This window comes from Manis pentadactyla, chromosome 5, assembly GCF_030020395.1.
Source record: "Manis pentadactyla isolate mManPen7 chromosome 5, mManPen7.hap1, whole genome shotgun sequence".
Classification (NCBI taxonomy): Eukaryota; Metazoa; Chordata; class Mammalia; order Pholidota; family Manidae; genus Manis; species Manis pentadactyla.
The window spans coordinates 96,192,289-96,209,453 of NC_080023.1; the positions used below are offsets into that span (position 1 = coordinate 96,192,289).

General features: G+C 35.0%; 1 protein-coding gene across 19 annotated transcripts in view; it reads right to left on the reverse strand.

The window, feature by feature from the left end:
• CAMK2D (calcium/calmodulin dependent protein kinase II delta) overlaps window positions 1-17,165 on the reverse strand; it is a 315,792-nt gene that overhangs the window by 157,833 nt on the left and 140,794 nt on the right. For all 19 annotated transcript variants that reach the window (XM_057502565.1, XM_057502568.1, XM_036920810.2 and 16 more), the window contains one exon: window positions 3,378-3,432. In XM_057502565.1, coding sequence (XP_057358548.1) covers window positions 3,378-3,432 — 55 coding nt within the window. The remainder of the gene's footprint in view (window positions 1-3,377; window positions 3,433-17,165) is intronic.

Sequence of the window (17,165 nt, forward strand, 5' to 3'; positions counted from 1 at the left end):
AGGTATAAATTTTCCTTTGAGGAAGGTGTTCACTCCATGTACCAAGGAAAATGATACTTATCAACTAAGACAGGGAGTTGACAACCTGAGCCTAACTACTTCTTTTAGTTTTATACTTTTCTATAACTCTTGTGCATGCAAATATTAATAAAAGTTGTGTGCCTTCTTTCCTGTTAATCTGTCTTTTGTTAGTTTAATTTACATGGCTTCATGCATTAAACATAAGAGGGTAGAGGGAAAGCTTTCCTCTCTGATAGAGCCATGATCAAACCTCATTCTACCTGATGGCACACTTAGGTAATGAACACTATCAAAAAGTGCTTTCATTCCACTGTTCATCATAGTATGAGGGACATATCCCAGTTTATTAATACCATACCCTTGATTTATATAGCAAAGGGGATCTGACAAATTAAATCTATCAAGGAGTCAGTCATTCTGGAAAAAAAAAAAAGAGTAGGTGCATTTCTCTCACTAAACAATAGGGAAATAAATTCCCTGTGCTCTCAGTCCTACCCAGCAGCAAGGAGGCACTCCCTTGAGGTGACAATGCAGGCTGAACAGCAAATCTGGACTCCTAACCCCACCTGTCAGTAATAAGATGGCAACTACTTACCCCTGCTAGTGTTGTATCAGAGGAGTCCTGATAAAGATTTAAATTAAATTCACAGTCTCATAATATAATATCCAAAATATCCAGGATACAAAGTCATTCATACATATCAGGAAAATCTCAATATAAATGAGGAAAAAACCAATGCTGTTGGAATTATCTGACAAGGATGTTTAATCAGCCATAATAAAGATGTTTCAGTGAGCAATTATGAACAGACTTAAACAAAGAAAATAGTCTCAGCAAAGACAGAACTTAACAGAAGAATCAAAAGTCTACAGTAGAACTGAAAATAATAACTGAAATGAAATCCCAATGGCTGTGGCATGAAAAAAAGAGGAGAAAAGGAGCCGTGAACTTGAACAGAGAACAACATGAATTACTCAATCTGAACAAAAGAAATTGAAAACAAAATTAACAGTGCTCCAGGGACTTATAGGACCATAACACAGGCTCAGCTAACACTCACATCATCAGAGTCTCAGGAAAGGAGAGAGAAGTCAAGGCTGGAAAAGTATTCAAAGAAACAATGTTTAGAGTACTTCTAAGTTTGGCAGAAGACATAAACCTGTATGTTCAAGAAGACATACACCTATATATTCAAGAGGTTAAGTGAACACCAAGTAAGTTAAACTCCAAGCCAAGGCATAGCATAATAAAACTTCTAAAACCTACAAAGGAAAGATCTTTAAAGCAACCAGAGAGAAATAACACCTTACTTTTAGGGTAAAAACAATTAGAATGACAGAAGATTTCTCATCAAAACCAAAGAATCCAGAAAGAATTGGCACAGCTTGAAAGAAAGTTAACTGTCAACCTAGAATTCTTTATCTGGCAAAAATATCCCTTGGGAATGAAGGGGAAAATCAAGACATTCTCAGAAAAGGAAAACTACTATAAAAGAATGACTAAATGGAGTTCTTAAAGAAGAAGGGAAATTATAAAAGAAGGAATCAGGAAGGAATAAAGAACAATGGAAAAAGTAAAAATAATGAGCTCTGAGAAAGGACTGAATAGAAAGGACCAGTGCGACATGGAGTGGTGCCAAATTAGAGCCATTTGAACAAGCCATGGATGGACTGTGATTGTGGAGAGCAGCCTGTGCAGTAGGACTGTGCATAACCAGAGCACTTATCTCTACTTCGAGCACATACCTGGATCACCAGTACAGCACACATGCTTGGCTTCCTACCCAAAACACAAATCTCCCCTTTTTTTTTTGATAAGGAAAATCATGATTTAGTTCTTATGAGAATTCATATGATGATTCAAGGGCTTCTAGTTCCCTCCTCAGAACTACAGATTGAGTTTATGATTGGTCAAAACCAATTGTTGTAGTTCCATTCCCTTAACCAATAGTTGGTTCAGACATGGGCATGAGAAGCAATTCTAAACAAGAATTCACTAATAGATACCCTCTGAGGGACTCCTGAGAAAGGTTTTCCCTATAGATAAAAACAAATGCAACAGACTTAATCCGTCCTTTTTCCACCTATCTTTGGAAGTCACTGTGGTACTTGAAAAGGAGGCAGCCAAGCAGAGACCATAAGGGGAGACTGAGCAGGAAGACAAGCCCACATACTACAGAGAACAGACAGAAAGGTGGGAAGAACTTGATTTCTTAATGACATCATTGAAGGGATAGATTAACTAAAGCTGCATTAAGCTACCTTTAGACCCATATTTTATGAAATAATTTTTTCTTATCTATTTCCCAAATATCATGTTAAAATGCTAGAGAGTAGTCCATTACATGAATTTACTGTAATTATGCAACTGTTTCTCTGGGATTCGATCTCTAAGTTGGTTTTCTTTCTTTTCTTTTTTCCCCACTATACAGGATGATGCAAGGAACATCTTTCAGCATGAAGCTTTATGGTGTACTTTCCATGCACTTTGTTCTTAGAAGAAAAATAACCACCAAATGATATGGACATTTCTGGTCGGTAGTATCAAACTGATTTCCAGAAAGTGTGTTCTTATTAAATCTCCCACCCACCATGTATGTGGCCTGTCTCACTATATCCCATCCAGCTAGACCAGATACCATGGATTTCTCCCCAAGAGTCATTATTGTCCCTTCATTCTTATTGATAGAACCTTGATTTATAAATCTTGATGAGTCTGAATCAATCTTGGTAATCACATTCCTCCTGCCAGTGATGTTTAGTGGGTGGGTATAATAATCCAATGCTGGCCAATGAGAAGAAATGGGAGGTTTACTGGGTAAATTTTTCATTCTAAAAAGAACAAGAGACAATGTTTCCCACTGCACGCCACCATATACAATAACTTGAAGCAAGCCTGTATGAAAACACAGCCAATGAACTGGACTAAGAGATGGGAGCTTGATGATGCTGAACCCCTGAATTAACTAATGTCAAGGATCCTTCCTTGAATCTTCTTTTTATATAAGATAACATATTACACATACTCATTTAAAAAATTCAATGGAAAATTAGCTTTTGTCAGTCATTTTTGTATTCCAAGGTAAAACTGAGAACTACTTATGCTATTATAATGAACAATCCAAAAGGAAACAGACTCATAAGTGTTTCACTTATGAAGATTAACAAGTTTTAAATAAACACTGCCATGCAGTCACCTCTTTTCAAAAGTATTAGAGTTGAATATTATTTGAAGAATATTTTTTAAAATTATAGGTTCATTAATTTGAACTATAAGTTAGAAAAAATCATGTTTAATTCAAAATGGTCTTCAAACAATAGCAAAAATAAATGAACACAAAGTATGCTGTACTTACAAATCAAACACCAAGTAATGGAAGCCCTCTTCTGATATGCTGTCATGAAGTCGCACTAAAAAAAGGAAAATGGATAAAGAGAGGTTTCTATTATACATATGCCAACGATTAACACTAAGCCAGACTTCTAAAGGGTATCTGTCTCCTAACTAAAAATGTTAGCAACACTATTTATTTACCCTCTGATAGGTCGGTATCCTTTACAACAGGGCTTGGGTTCAGAGAGACCCAGGGTTTAGGCTCTGGTTCTGATAATTATTAACTATGTGATCTTAGTAAAATTAAATAACTTGTAATGAAAATTGTACCTACACTTTATAAAATGATTGAGAAGGTTAAAAGAGACAAGAGTAAAATAATCCACATATTGCTGGGTGAATACTAAATAAATGTTAGTGATTGCTGCATATCTGTATGTCCAAAGTCACCAGGTCCCAGCAATTCTTCCACTGAGAGTCTCTTCCTTGCCATTCTCTTTGCTGTGACCCAAGTCCAGGTTTTCACAAACTCATGCCTTGACCACACAAAAAGCAACAAATAGGATTATTTTAAGATTCTACAAAATGGTTTCCTTGCCTCTCTGCTCTCCCCTTTTTCCCTAGAAATTTCTATATAGCACTCCCTGGCTAACCTGTCAAAACAGTTTTTATTATGCTACTTTTAAACTCAACTCATCAAAATCCATTTACCAAATCAACAGCCAAAAATGTAAAGTTTATTTTTTAATAAAAAAATCTGCTAGTTCCTTAAAAAGTACTCCAAACTTTCCAATGAGCTAGATTTTCACTAATAACAAGCTGAAACAAATGTTTCTTCCTCTTTTGAGTGGAAAACACTTACTGTCTAAACCCTACTGTAAGCCACACGTGTAGAACAAACTTATTGCCTTTTCTATCTATTTTTGCATAAGTCCCCACTGTTCTCCATCTCACCCCCACAGATGGGAAACTCTTCCTATTTATCCAAATCACTTGGGGTGGCTTGGTCTTCACTGGAAGAAATCAAGGGCAGGGAAAGCAACAAACTGGTAGGACACAACTGCTGTTGAATAGTTATCACAAAAAGGTAATGATTTCTACCACAGCCTGTCCTTAGCAGGCTCCCCATGCAGGGACGACCACCACATGGAAAATGTGGTTTCAAAAACACATTTAGATTGTGACACAAAGTACAATCATCTGTACAGGTAATCCGTAGTACCCCCAAGCTCCGACTTAATATAATATCCATTCTTTACAGTTCAATTCCAAACCTTCAGATATAATCCTTGGCCCACTACTGAAATCTTTCCCAAATCCTTCTTCAGAAATTTCTAAGTTAGGGAAAGAGAGACTTTTGCTTCATCCATAATCACAGATTATCATTTGTAAAATGTGGATTTTCTCACTTATCATTAAAATGAGGAGGAGATCCGTAATGTAGGCAACAGGGAGTGTGGCCAGTGCAGTTCAGGCGCAGAGCCCCTATCTGTCTCCCAAGTGCATGAAATGTAAGCACACTGCAGACTCCCTCCCATTTACTTGTTTCTCATGGTGTCACACTTGAATTCATGGATACTGCACAGCTTTATTAACTAACTCTAATATGTGTCCTTTCTTCAGTACATAGAATTTCTTTCTCATCAATACTTCCAAAAAGGAACCATATTTCATGAGTCTCTGCATCCCTCACAGAAACTTGGCACATAGTAGTTGGTCTTTCATTTTTGAGCATTTACTATACCAGGTGCTAGGCATTTGTCCAAGTTTTTGGACAGAAACTTTTACCAAAGCTCATTATACCTATATATATCTACCACAAAATGATTGACAAACAATTCTCCTGTAACTTTAATTGTGTGAAGGATATTCTTCAATTTGCCCATATCAGAGATTCCTGATACCTTTATTTAAACATATGCTGCCAAAGAAAATTAAAAGTTTGGCTAAATATGTAGCTTCTGTTCATAGGCATTCAGTACAGCAGAGAAAGGCAGGTCATGACTGATAATGCAGTGCCTTTCTTAAATGACAGTGTCACAGATACTTCACTGAGCAGCTATAACACCATCTATGTTTAAAAGAGCTCGAATAACATATGTCTATTTAAATAAATTGATTATTCTGTGAAAATAAAATATATTTCCATGCTATCAAACCTAAGTGAATAGTAAAATTCCCAAGGAAACAGGAAGAAATGATTATTACTTCTTTTTTCAACTGTCTCAAGGTAAACGCTTCAAGTAGAGGTGGGATCTCAGGTTTCCGGATCAAACAGTTGTAGAGCTAAACAAAGGTGAGAATTTCAGGTACAACCAGAGAAGAGATATTAATTCCTGGTTATGTCTGGAATAAAATTTTCTTAGTATGATTACCAGTACCTTACTAATACGTGGAAATAATCACCATTTGGAAGTGAATTATATTTGAACAGGACAAGAGTTGCTCAGATACAAGCCTGATGATCAAACATATGATACATCGAAACCAGTGTCACAAATGCACTTAGCCAGCAAGCGCATGACAAAGGTTAAAAACAAACCGTTTGGCCAAGTTTACTCCTTTGCCCTATACAATTCCAAAATAATCTCCAATATTTCTTCCTAAGCATCTGACCAGGTGAGTTCAATTCTGAATGAGTGATGTTATAGACATGGCAGAAAAAGCTAGCATCATCTTTACTTGGGATAAATACATATACATTTACTTCCTTTATTTCTCATGACCCTCTTTACTTCCTTTCATTTTTTTTTTTAATAACGAACTGGAAAAACAAAACTAAATGAAATTATCACAGTTTTCATTTATTAACCAGTCTATGTAATATAGTTTTACAGGGATATTTCACATATTTACAATCACTTTGAGGATGGGTTTGTTTTCTTTTAAAACTTCTATCTATTATTCTCAGAGTTGATTATATGTCTATATAGTCTTGAAGATAGTATCTTACACAGTTACAGACACCATCTTTTTTGCTTTAAGCCTTTTCTGTCCATCAGAAATATCCATTTTCCATTTTAACGGTTTGTCAAGAGTTAAAAATTGTGTTCATTTACACAAAAATTTACATTAAATATTCTCTATAAATAACTGTCAGTTCATTTTTACATGGAAGGAAATACAGGATGTTCTGTTCAACCACAGCTGTTAGCCTAAGACTGACTGCATGAGCAGCCTTGAGAGGACTGTGGCTACTACATGTTGAAATGCACTGCACCATGTTCTTGCCCTAAGCTGCACACTTGGGTGCTCACAATTAACCTAACTGCAGTCATCACTAAGATGCTTTTAGAAACAAATGTTAAAGAAGATAATAAGAAGAGCATTTGAGAAAACAGGTTATAATAGATCTTGGCAGCCATTTTTTTTCTGAAGTTTGTTCAAAGGTAAAATCAAGTCTATGCATGAATACATTTTCATGAGCTAAAACAGTTCAACAGCTCTCATCTAGAATAAAAGTTTAAATTCTAGGGTACAAAGCATGGGATTTATAAGGTGTAAAAAGGTGTTTCTGAGGCTAAAATATTTCCAAAGTTTAGTAGGCCCAAGGTCCAATCCTTTTCCTCTTTCTCCTGTATGTATTATCAATCTGGTAGTTTGCATTCAAATTATCATGGGATCACTACTTTCTCTTTCTGTCCTATGTCCTTGTATAATTTTGCTGCAGTTTCTAGCTAAGTACTAGCTCCAAGAAGGGCCAGTGAGTAGTGATCTAAGATACAAAAGTTATAAAATGACAATAGCACTTACTATGTCAAGCACTATTCAAATAATTTTTACATGAGTTATTTTAGTTAATTTATATAACCACCATAAGGATACTTTCCCATCACCTTTTACAAATAAGTACACAGGTTTAGAGAGGTCAAGAAAACTCCCAAAGCTTAACAGCTAGTAACTGGCCAGGCTCAGACCATAATCCCCAGCTGGAGGATTCCAAAGTTCTGGTTCTTGCTCAGAATACTATATGGACTCTCTAAAATACATTTGTCAACAAACTACTCTTCAGTCACATTGCAGAGTATGAACTGGTTTGTCAGGGTAAAATAGTATTTAAAAGAGGGAAAAATAGCTATAGTGAATAGAGAAAGAAAAGAAGTGCTACTAAAAATACTCCACAAAAAGAACAATATTTTCTAGGTAGAAAGTTTAAAATGTGATGCCGTAATTTGGGGACTGGAGAGACACTTACAAAATTTCTAAGATACAGAGCCAACACCAGACACCTCTGTCATTCTATACAGTTCCTAAATCCCTAGAAAATTGTTAATTCTCCTCTTCACTTCAAATTGGGTATGTTAGCAGTTCCAGTGACTCTACTCTTTTACCTGATATGACATTTAATGTACTAAACAAATCTTAATTAGTTTAATAATCTGGAAAAGTTATGTGACATGTAAAATATCATAAATTTATTTTCATTTTCAAAATTAACATTCCATGTCACGGACATTATGATTGCATGGAAGAGAAAAGGTATGTGTGCACTGTATTGGGAAGTTGAAGTGGTGTGCAAGAAAGAAGAGGGACAGAGTAAGAGAATTAAACTCTAGAAGCCATGTCAAAATTGCTCATTAGGTACATCTTACATATTTTAATGATACATATTTGCAACATTTCTGTCAAAAGGAAGTGAACATATTCTTTTATGTTGATTTATTAGCTTTCAAAAAAGACTAATAGAATACATAGTCTTTTGTTTCAATTTCAGCATCCTTCCTTCCGCCTCCATTTCCCAAAGGCATCCTCCAAATGAAATCATGGTTTGTAATTACAGTTTTGTGAAATTATTTATACAACATATTATTTCACTCATTTTATACTTCTTACTTTTCCATTCAACCAAACTCACTTCCAATTGTTTCCTACTAGAATTTATTATGGGGATGTGACAACTGGCAAGTTATTACATCAGTGGTCCCAGTGGAACATGTTGGTCAATATTTATGTCCTGTGCAGTCTCCTCCAACACTGACTCTGTACCTGGCCATGTGATTTGCTTTGAGAGACTGGCATGTGTGATGAAGGCAAAGACCCAATAAACCTTTGTACAGTGAAGTTGTCTTTTGGAGACCACATGATATGCTAAAATAAATTTCTGGTTGGACTATGACAAGAGGCCACACAGAGATCCTGGAGAATGAGAGGCTATCTTGACATTCCATCACTAGTAGAGCTCATAGATGAATGCAACTGCATGAGTGACCTCAGTTACACCACATGCAGTAGGACAACTAAGCTCAGTCAGTCCATAGAATCATGGGAAATAACAAATTGATGTGGTTTTAAGCCATCACATTTAGATTGGGAGTTGTTAGCCAGGAGTAGATAATTAAAACAGGAAAGACAATGTGAAATTTGTGATTGACCCATTGTCCTCAAATCATTCGTTCATTACTATAAGCAATTTTTATAAAAGCATAAAAAGAATCAGTTTCACCTCAACATGAGAAAGAATAATTATAAACCTCTAAAGCTGAACATGGTAGGGCAATACTGCCAATGTTATCATAATACCAACAGTAATGTCATACAGAACAGATTGTATTGAATCCTCATAATCACTGTTTGTCAGGTCTGAGCAATAATTCTGGTTATAAATGTGGTAGATATTGCATGTTCAGCTTTGCTGTGTTCTAAGGATTGAGGTAGTTGGATTGGGTTCACATCCTGGGATGCAAAAACAGCAATTTGTAAGTTAGACACTTTTTATATTCCCATCAGCAATTAATTATATTTCACAGCTAGAGCAAACACTAGCCAAGTCACGCCATGTGATGGGCCAAGGCTTCTCAAAAGAGGAATGCCAACATTGAGTTCATTTGTTAATTAAAAAAAAATTTACTAGGCTCAGGCATTATGATAGTCAAATGGTAGCATCTAGAGAGAAATTTCAGCTAACCTATTACTATGGCTTTTTTTGTGACAAAGCTGATCATTTCTAGAAATAAAAGTTTTCAAATAGAAAACACAGTAGCACTGAGAACCAAATTCAAAGTCAGAATAACATTTCTAGAAAACTGAAAGTGAACCTGCATGTGCACTTTATTTCCTTACTCTCTGTTTTTTACAACACAAATAATACAGCTAATAAAACTACACCATTCTTTTTTTAAGTCTTCTAGTATAAAATATATTAATTTAGGTTCATATATTTGAAAAATATATGTGTTCCTTTGCTTTGAAACATGGATCCAGTATACTTTTTTTCTGAGTAGGAAGATAGGCAAATTATACAGTTATTTTTTTTGTTATTGTTATCAAAGTCAGTAGTCTTACAGTATTTATACTTTGACTTTTCTTTACTTAATATGATACTTTTTAAACTGGAGCATAGAAAGTTTGGGAATTTGACTTAGATGGCTGAGGCAACAAACTGATCAGGTACAGAAACCATGGTCTCTCCTAATTTTAGATATTTAAGCACATAAATTTCTAAAGTTGCATAGGGATAGTATTTTTGACAAGAAATTTAGCAGTATGCCCCTCTAATAAATGCCAAATAAGCCACTATCCACTACTCAAAAATTAAAATAACCTTAATGTCAGAAACACAAAAATATTTTAAGAAAGTCTCAAATATTTTTCCTGTAATGACAAGAAAAACTTTTTAAACTTAATATTAACTAATATTAAATAACATTTAAAAGCAATCCGCTGCTGATGCTTAAAAAAGGTAAGTAAAATAAGAACTTATAGAAAAAGAGCAAATATAATTGTTACATGAAAACTCAGTGGGGAATACCATCCATGTTAGTTCTTAAAATATTCTGAGAGTACATAAAAATGTCATAGGATCCTAAGATCAATCCTGAAAGTAAAAGCATATCAACTCTGCTGTCCATGATCTCCATCCTTACTCCCAATTTCCCTCCACTTTCCTAATTCCCCATTAAAAGTCAAGTTTACATTAACTTCAATATTTGTAGGATCATGTTACTAACATGTCAATAACACAGAATAAGATATGACATCTTCTAGTGGGCCAGAGTTAGTTATAAACCCAGATTATTCAAAGGGGCTTCTGGCTGGTCAAAATACTTACTACTTAGGAGAATTTCAACTTGGGAAGTTGGTAGAAAATGAGGAGATACATCAGTGACTGCTAACTATATGGTTACCAGCTATACCAAACACAAGATACCACTAACAACATAAGTGAGCAAGCAATCCTTTTGCTTAAAATAAAGAAGTCATAAGTAAACGGCTAACTAAAAAATTTGAGGTGATTAATGAAGTAGAAAAGTAAATGGATAATTCAATAAACATACTTTCCTGCTCTTTTTAAATAAAATTATATATATAAGAGGAAATTAAATTATAGGTTCATTACTAAGCCTAGTAATACCTGGAAATATTCTTTGCTTTCTTTGAGAAGTGAGATTATGTTGTTGCATAGTTCAATTATGTGATTCCATTTTACTTATTATAATTTGTTTTTTTGAAAAGTTAATATTCATTTCAAGTTTCCTTTATTAAATAAATAACTTTCCTCTCTTAATTCTGCATCAATATCACTTAAGTATTTCAATAGGTGATTCCAAATTTCATTTTTTTTCTTGCCTTATCTTTTAGTTATCCCATTTGCCAATACTTATTTAAAGCTACTCAGTGATCACTCACAGATAATATCCTTCAGCATTAGGAATATTAAAAAAGAAGAGAAAGTACTGTCATCAGATGAGTTGCTTATTACAGAAATCTCAAGATAGTGTACTTTCATATTGCAGTTTAATTACAAGGACTTCACAGAGCTTTGTGCTAATGCCATCTTTCTGTTAAACTGAGACAAAATGCACACACCTATTTGCTATGTACTAAATGTGTAGACGTGTCTGGTTAAGAAGACAAAAAAGGGCTGTAAGTAATTTCTCTGCTCTTTGTATGTGAATAGCATCACCATAGTTCCAATTGTAGAATCCAATGGGGTTTCACCCCTCTGCCTTCTATAATCGGGGTCAAAAAGAGAAGCCCCATTGTTGATAACTGCACGGCAGGCTGCTCAGCTGGCTCCACATTTATCAGCAAGACACAAACACATTAAATATGTTAAAGTCGTACAATACTTAGCTACATTATAATATTAAACAAAGGCTATGTGACTTATGATATATGATAAACTAGGGATATCACCCAGGAAGGAGACTATCATACCAAAACACATACCAGTTAAGGATCTTTTTTCAAAGGGAGATCAAGGTAGCATTTAACACAGGATAAAATTTTGAAATGAGTTTTACATTTAGGGTAATTATATAGATTTGTGAAGCTTTTATTTGAGTTTTATTCATGTATATTGTACACTAGGTCAGGATAAAAGACCCCCCCCTGCCTTTTTTTTCTACTGTAAATCACAGGAAAAGAACACTTGCTAAGCACTGGGTTACATGACCCTTTAATAGGATCCTACAAAGTCCTTCTGAACTTTTAGTTTTTACATTTCTTCATTTTTGGATGGTTATTTGGCTAACAAACAGTACAGAAAATAAATAATACAGTTATTACCAATACAAGGGTGAAATCAATCTCCTAAATGTGAGACTTCTCCCTCTTCAACATTCCAACAAATTTAAATTTAAAACATACTTCATTTTATTTTGGATTTGTTTTTAATGAATAACTAGAAAGAATACTTAAAATATTTATCTTGCCAAAATAAAAATATGCCCTTTTCAAAATTTTACCAAGCAAATGAGTTGCTTTTCTGACAAAAGCCCATGGAGAATAGAGTGAATGGAAAAACTTATTAGATCATTCTCTCTTTGAAGCTTACTATCATATTATTTTAACACTTGCAACTGAAATTTTCCCTAGAGACATACCAGCCCAAATACTCTTTCCAACCTTTTTTCTGAAAATTCATTTCTTGCACATTTTTCCAAACTTGATTTATCCTATGAAGAAATATATGAGTTTACAATTCTACTACAATGATAAGAAATGCAATGTAAAATTGTAGATGATATCCATATCATATTACTTCATAATATTTTTCAATTAACTATTAAAAATATCAAGTTTATTTCCTCTAGATAATATATCTAAACATGAAGCACATGAAAAAAAGCATACTATAATCTCAGGTTCACAACTGAGGAAAAACATGGAAAGTTATTTATGAATTGAATTAGGTATCATTGGAATAATAAAGGATATTAATAAATACAGTTACAGGCACTGTTAAACTAGTCAGCATCAGGTACCTGATAATACATTTTTGGAAAAACACTTAATGGAAAAACACTTAGTTCACCTAGATCAATGATTTATTTTTTGAGGTGAAGAATAAATGTCTATTATGAAATCAAGGAAGTTATAATGAATGTCAGATACCTCAAATATTTGGTGCACTTACCTGCCTCACAGATATCTTAAACCTAACAAGCCCAAAGTATTCATGATCTTCCCCTTAAAACCTGTTCTACCCAGTGTCTTCCATATCATTCCAGTTGCCCAGGATAAAAACCTCAACTCCTTTCTCTCATACCCAAAATCCAATCTGAAAGCAAATCCTTTAAAATACATATTGGAAAAAAAATTTGTTTCTACCCTGTTCCCTTACTGTCCTTAACACAGCAGCCGGAATAAACCTGTTAAAACTTAAATCTGACTATTGCCCCTCCGCTCAGAGCCCTTCAATGGCTCTCCAACTGTCTCTGAGTAAAAGCCAAAATCCTATTCATGGCTGAGAAGGTCCCACGGAGTCTACCCTCTACCCATTATCTCCCACCTCACTCCTCCCTGAGTCGCCGTGCTCCAACCACACTGGCCTTCCGGCTGCTTCTGGAGAACTCCAGGCAAACTCCTGCCTCAGTTTTCACACTTGTATTTCCTTTGCCTGGAACTCTCCTTCCTGTTTCCTTGCCTGGAATTTCTCACTATCTCATCTCTTTCCAGTCCCTACTCAGCTTTTCACCTGTTTTTGTCACAAAGTTTTGCTGGAACTTAGACCCATTCGTTTGTGTATGTGTCACTGATGGCTGCTTTCAAGTGAGGACTACAGTATTGCCACAAAGATCCCACAGCCAGGGACCCGGAAATACTTACTATTTGGCTCTTTGCAGAAGAAGGTTGCTGACCCCTGGAGTAGAAGAAAAGATTGTTGAAAGGGAGAAGATAGGTTGTAAGAGTCCAGGACATGGCACAGATCATCTGCGTTGCTAGTTAGAGCCACCAGAGTGACTGTTAGAAGCAAGGAAGAGAGAAGGTAGCAGGGCAGTTCCTGCATGACACAGCACATGAGGGAGGACCAAGAAAATGGTGGGACACTGCTGTACTACGAAGTGTAGGATGTTACCATCTGAGAAATGTACCCCAATGTTTCAAAGATGGGGTGGTGAAAGTTTGGAGGTGGGGAATACTGTGGGAAGAGACATTAACAGGGGTTGTATAAGAGCAATGAAGAGCAAGAACACACCTACCTACCCCCAGGTTCAGTGGTATGGAAAGGACAGAGAAAACAGCCAGCCAGCACTTCTCAGTACTACAGCACATTCAAGAAAGTCAGACCACAGTTAGGGCAAGAAGAAAGAAACACTCAGAGACCGTTGGGAGAACAGAGGGCATTTTACAAATATTATGGCGTCAGATTTATTATTTCACAATTAAAGAGAAAAAGAAATCTAGTAAGTACTAGAAGCTGGCAATTTTCTTGCAGTCTAGATGTTAACCCAATGGTTAATCAAACTGCTGAAGATTTCTCTTTGATAACTTTTCATATTTACTTTCCTTTTTTAGAAGTGACATTGTTACATAAATATATTAATTTTTAAAGACCAAATTTAAGGAATATGATTTTCTGCCATTTTATTATGATCATACTCCTGGAAAGGTTTTAAATCTTATTGAAGTATTACTGTGATTTTAAATGTTTATGCACATGTCCTGTATTTACAGGTAAATTACAGAATAGTTAATATGATTTTATTCACTCACAGTTTTAGTTATCTTCGTACTCAGTTTAAATTAAGTTTTTCTTCCTAGTTTTTATTTGCCAGATAGGAATATTGGAAAAAATGAATGAATTTTCATATATTTTTAAATTTTTTCTCTATAAAAAAGCAATTATATGACATTCTTTTTTTGATAGAAATTGGTTTTGCCATCTCTATTCATGAGCAAAACATGTCAAACTGTCCTCTAATCCTGTACAAAAAACATTAATAGGAAATACATTTCAGATTTATTGGTAAATATTTTTACCTCTTCAATCTTGACCGTAGTCTTCATTCAGAGATTAAGCCTAAGATATAAATGTTCAAGAACCTTTATATAAACACTGTATCTAATATTTTTAAGAAACAATGGGAGGTGGGTAGTTCAGTCTTTCAGTCATTCAGCCAATTGTCTCGAATGCTACATGATGGGGATATAACTGGGAACTAGTCAGTCTTGGGGGCAAAATCCCCTTGCTAATTTTGTGATTCTGTATACTAGATAATCAGATTCACAGTTTAAACCTATCCCAGTAGATTTGTTTTATAGTCTCATTGTCCACACCTATGGAAACATATAAACACAACTATGTGGCAAGCAAATCTAAACAACCCATCAGTTAACTTTAAGTGTCTATAAAATGTCTTCCTCTATATGGGGCTACTAAAACAAAAAGTCTTTATTCACCAACTGATTTTATCAAAACAACATATATCCCTGATTTTTGTTTCTTTCTGAATTGACTTGCCATTAAGAAATTTTATCAAGTTGTTTAACCTGGAAGATAACTTTCCTAATGAGTAATTGGCAATGTCACTCTTGCCAGGCTTAAAATTGTTCAAAGGCTTCCTATTGATTTTATGTCAGGGAGCAAACTCCTTAATATGAGCCATTTATTGTATAATTTATAATTAAACTGGAACAGTTTTGAGAATAAAAGAGGGTGATTAATTTTTACACCAGTAAACCAGGGCAGCCCTTGGAAAAGATGTTAAAGTGGTCAGCCCATCCATAAGGCTCTACCTACCTCTTCAAATTCCTCATATTTTCCCTCCCCGTTCTCTCCAGTTCCCTCCAGTAACAAGCCACATCATCTCCACTGTTAATTCTTTGGCTTGACATTCTCTTTCCCCCTCTCCAGGTTACCTCTGTCTATCCTTTAGAACTTACTTGAAGCATCACTTTGTCAGCAAAGTCCCCTCTGGCCTCCCCAATGATCACACACCCTCTCTCTGTCACAGAACTGGACACCCTTGCCACAAGACCTTTGACTGTGGGGTCATAATCTGACTAGCACTGTCTCTGCACTTAATTGATGTCCTTGAAGGACTAGATTCATATGCCCTTAGAAAATACTTCCATAGCATCAGACATGCTCTATTAAGAATATATATATACTTATATATATACATATATATATATGTGTGTATGAATATATATACTTACATATATACATTTATATGTGTGTGTATGTATATCTATGCATGTGCATATATATATATATATATATATATATATACCAAACCTGCAAATGGACAAAAGATACATATATATAATGCTTTGATTGGTGTATAGCATTCCACTATATTTAACCAGTCCCTGACAGAAGGATATTTGGATTGTTTTGTTCTTCAGCCCTATTGCTCTCACTCAGCCTCAGTGATCTTCTCATTGTATTAAAGGCTTATATAACAACACAGGAGCCAGGATTTCAAGGTCTTCTATGGTCCAGATATATTTAACTGACAATCTGTTGTTTGTATTTCATACTGCAGACAAGCAGGGCTTCTTCTTGCTGTTTCCTAAAGGACTTTTACTTTTTGACTTTTGACATCCAAGAGCTTCCTTTCCTGTTTCAGTCTTGGCATGGAAATCCTACTGATCCTTTAAGCTCAAATGATGCATGGACCTGACATGGCCTCTCCTTCATTTTCTGTAGTCCTTCGAACCATACTTCAGGTAAATTTAAGGAAACAGCAAAGTAAAAATTATCCATTAAAATATAAAAATATGAAACTTAATCAATCTTGAATAAGTTTAATCATTTTGGAAGTAACACATTCTAAGGTTTTTTTGATACATAATCAGGTAGAGAAAAATCAGAAATTATATCAAATTTCCATCTGGAGCCAAGGTGTACAATGGAAATATGGCTTGAATATAACTGAAGCAAAACAGAACCAAAACAGAATAGAATCTTTTCAGTCACCATGTAACATGCTTGGTTTAATAATAATATTTTTGCAATTGTTGAAAAAGAAATGCAGAATATAAATTGCTATTGTCCCTAAGTGCTTTAATTGGTTGAAATGAACACTCCTGCTGAATTAGCAGAAAAGTTGGTCACATTCTTTTCCCCTGATTTTATATAATTAAGCAAATTTCTCTTTTTAATGTGCCTTCCAATGTGACCTCTCTTACAAATAAGACAACACACTGAGCAGTCAACAAGGTGTTGTCCCAGGAGGTACTGGGCTCCTTGAAATCTGGTGCTCTATTTCTGGCCTTTGTTTTTACTGTGACCAGTATACTCTGGCATATGGAAAAAACTAGGTATATGCTTATTAAAGGAATGAGCAGATTCTAGGTATCAGTATATCAATAGGTTGGCTTAAGCTAAGTCAGTCTCACAAATCATCAGTTAGTGAATGATAAGCACACTTTTCTGTAATAACAAAATAAAGAGAAAGTCAAACTTTGGACATGTGGTAACCCCTCATCAGCACAGAGTCATCCTAAGAATTGTAGGGAAAGCTTTTAACTTCCTACAAAAGAAATAGCATCTTCTTAGTTATAATAATACTGATTAAACGCTGCCCTGTCCTGAAGTTCTGTGTATGTCCTTGATAGAAGTGAAATCCTCTCTTTTCTC